General features: G+C 66.5%; 1 protein-coding gene across 1 annotated transcript in view; it reads right to left on the reverse strand.

Annotated features, from left to right (window-relative positions):
• Positions 1-117, reverse strand: part of TWF1 (twinfilin actin-binding protein 1) — a 17,705-nt gene extending 17,588 nt beyond the window's left edge. Inside the window, exon 1 of the mRNA XM_010132052.1 lies at positions 78-117. Coding sequence (XP_010130354.1) covers positions 78-117 — 40 coding nt within the window. The remainder of the gene's footprint in view (positions 1-77) is intronic.
• Positions 118-242: the final 125 nt, after the last annotated feature.

Genomic DNA, 242 nt, shown 5'->3' on the forward strand with positions numbered 1-242 from the left:
CGCCCGGGGGGCCCACCCCAGCCCCGGGCGCCGGCTCCCACTTAGCCGCAGCAGCAACCTGCGCTCCGGGAAGTTACCTGAGCCAAGGGGAGGGGGGCTGAGGGGTGTCTTCGCCATTTAGGGGTTTCTGCAGTGAATAGTTTTCTCAGGCGGGCTCCCTGCCTGAGACAGGCGCGGTTAGCCGCTCGCATAAACCCTGCAAGCCTTCGCCTGACTGGGGCGAAGCTTTGGGTCCGACCCAG

The sequence above is a fragment of the Buceros rhinoceros genome, unplaced genomic scaffold (genome assembly GCF_000710305.1).
Source record: "Buceros rhinoceros silvestris isolate BGI_N320 unplaced genomic scaffold, ASM71030v1 scaffold14542, whole genome shotgun sequence".
In the NCBI taxonomy this organism is placed as follows: Eukaryota; Metazoa; Chordata; class Aves; order Bucerotiformes; family Bucerotidae; genus Buceros; species Buceros rhinoceros.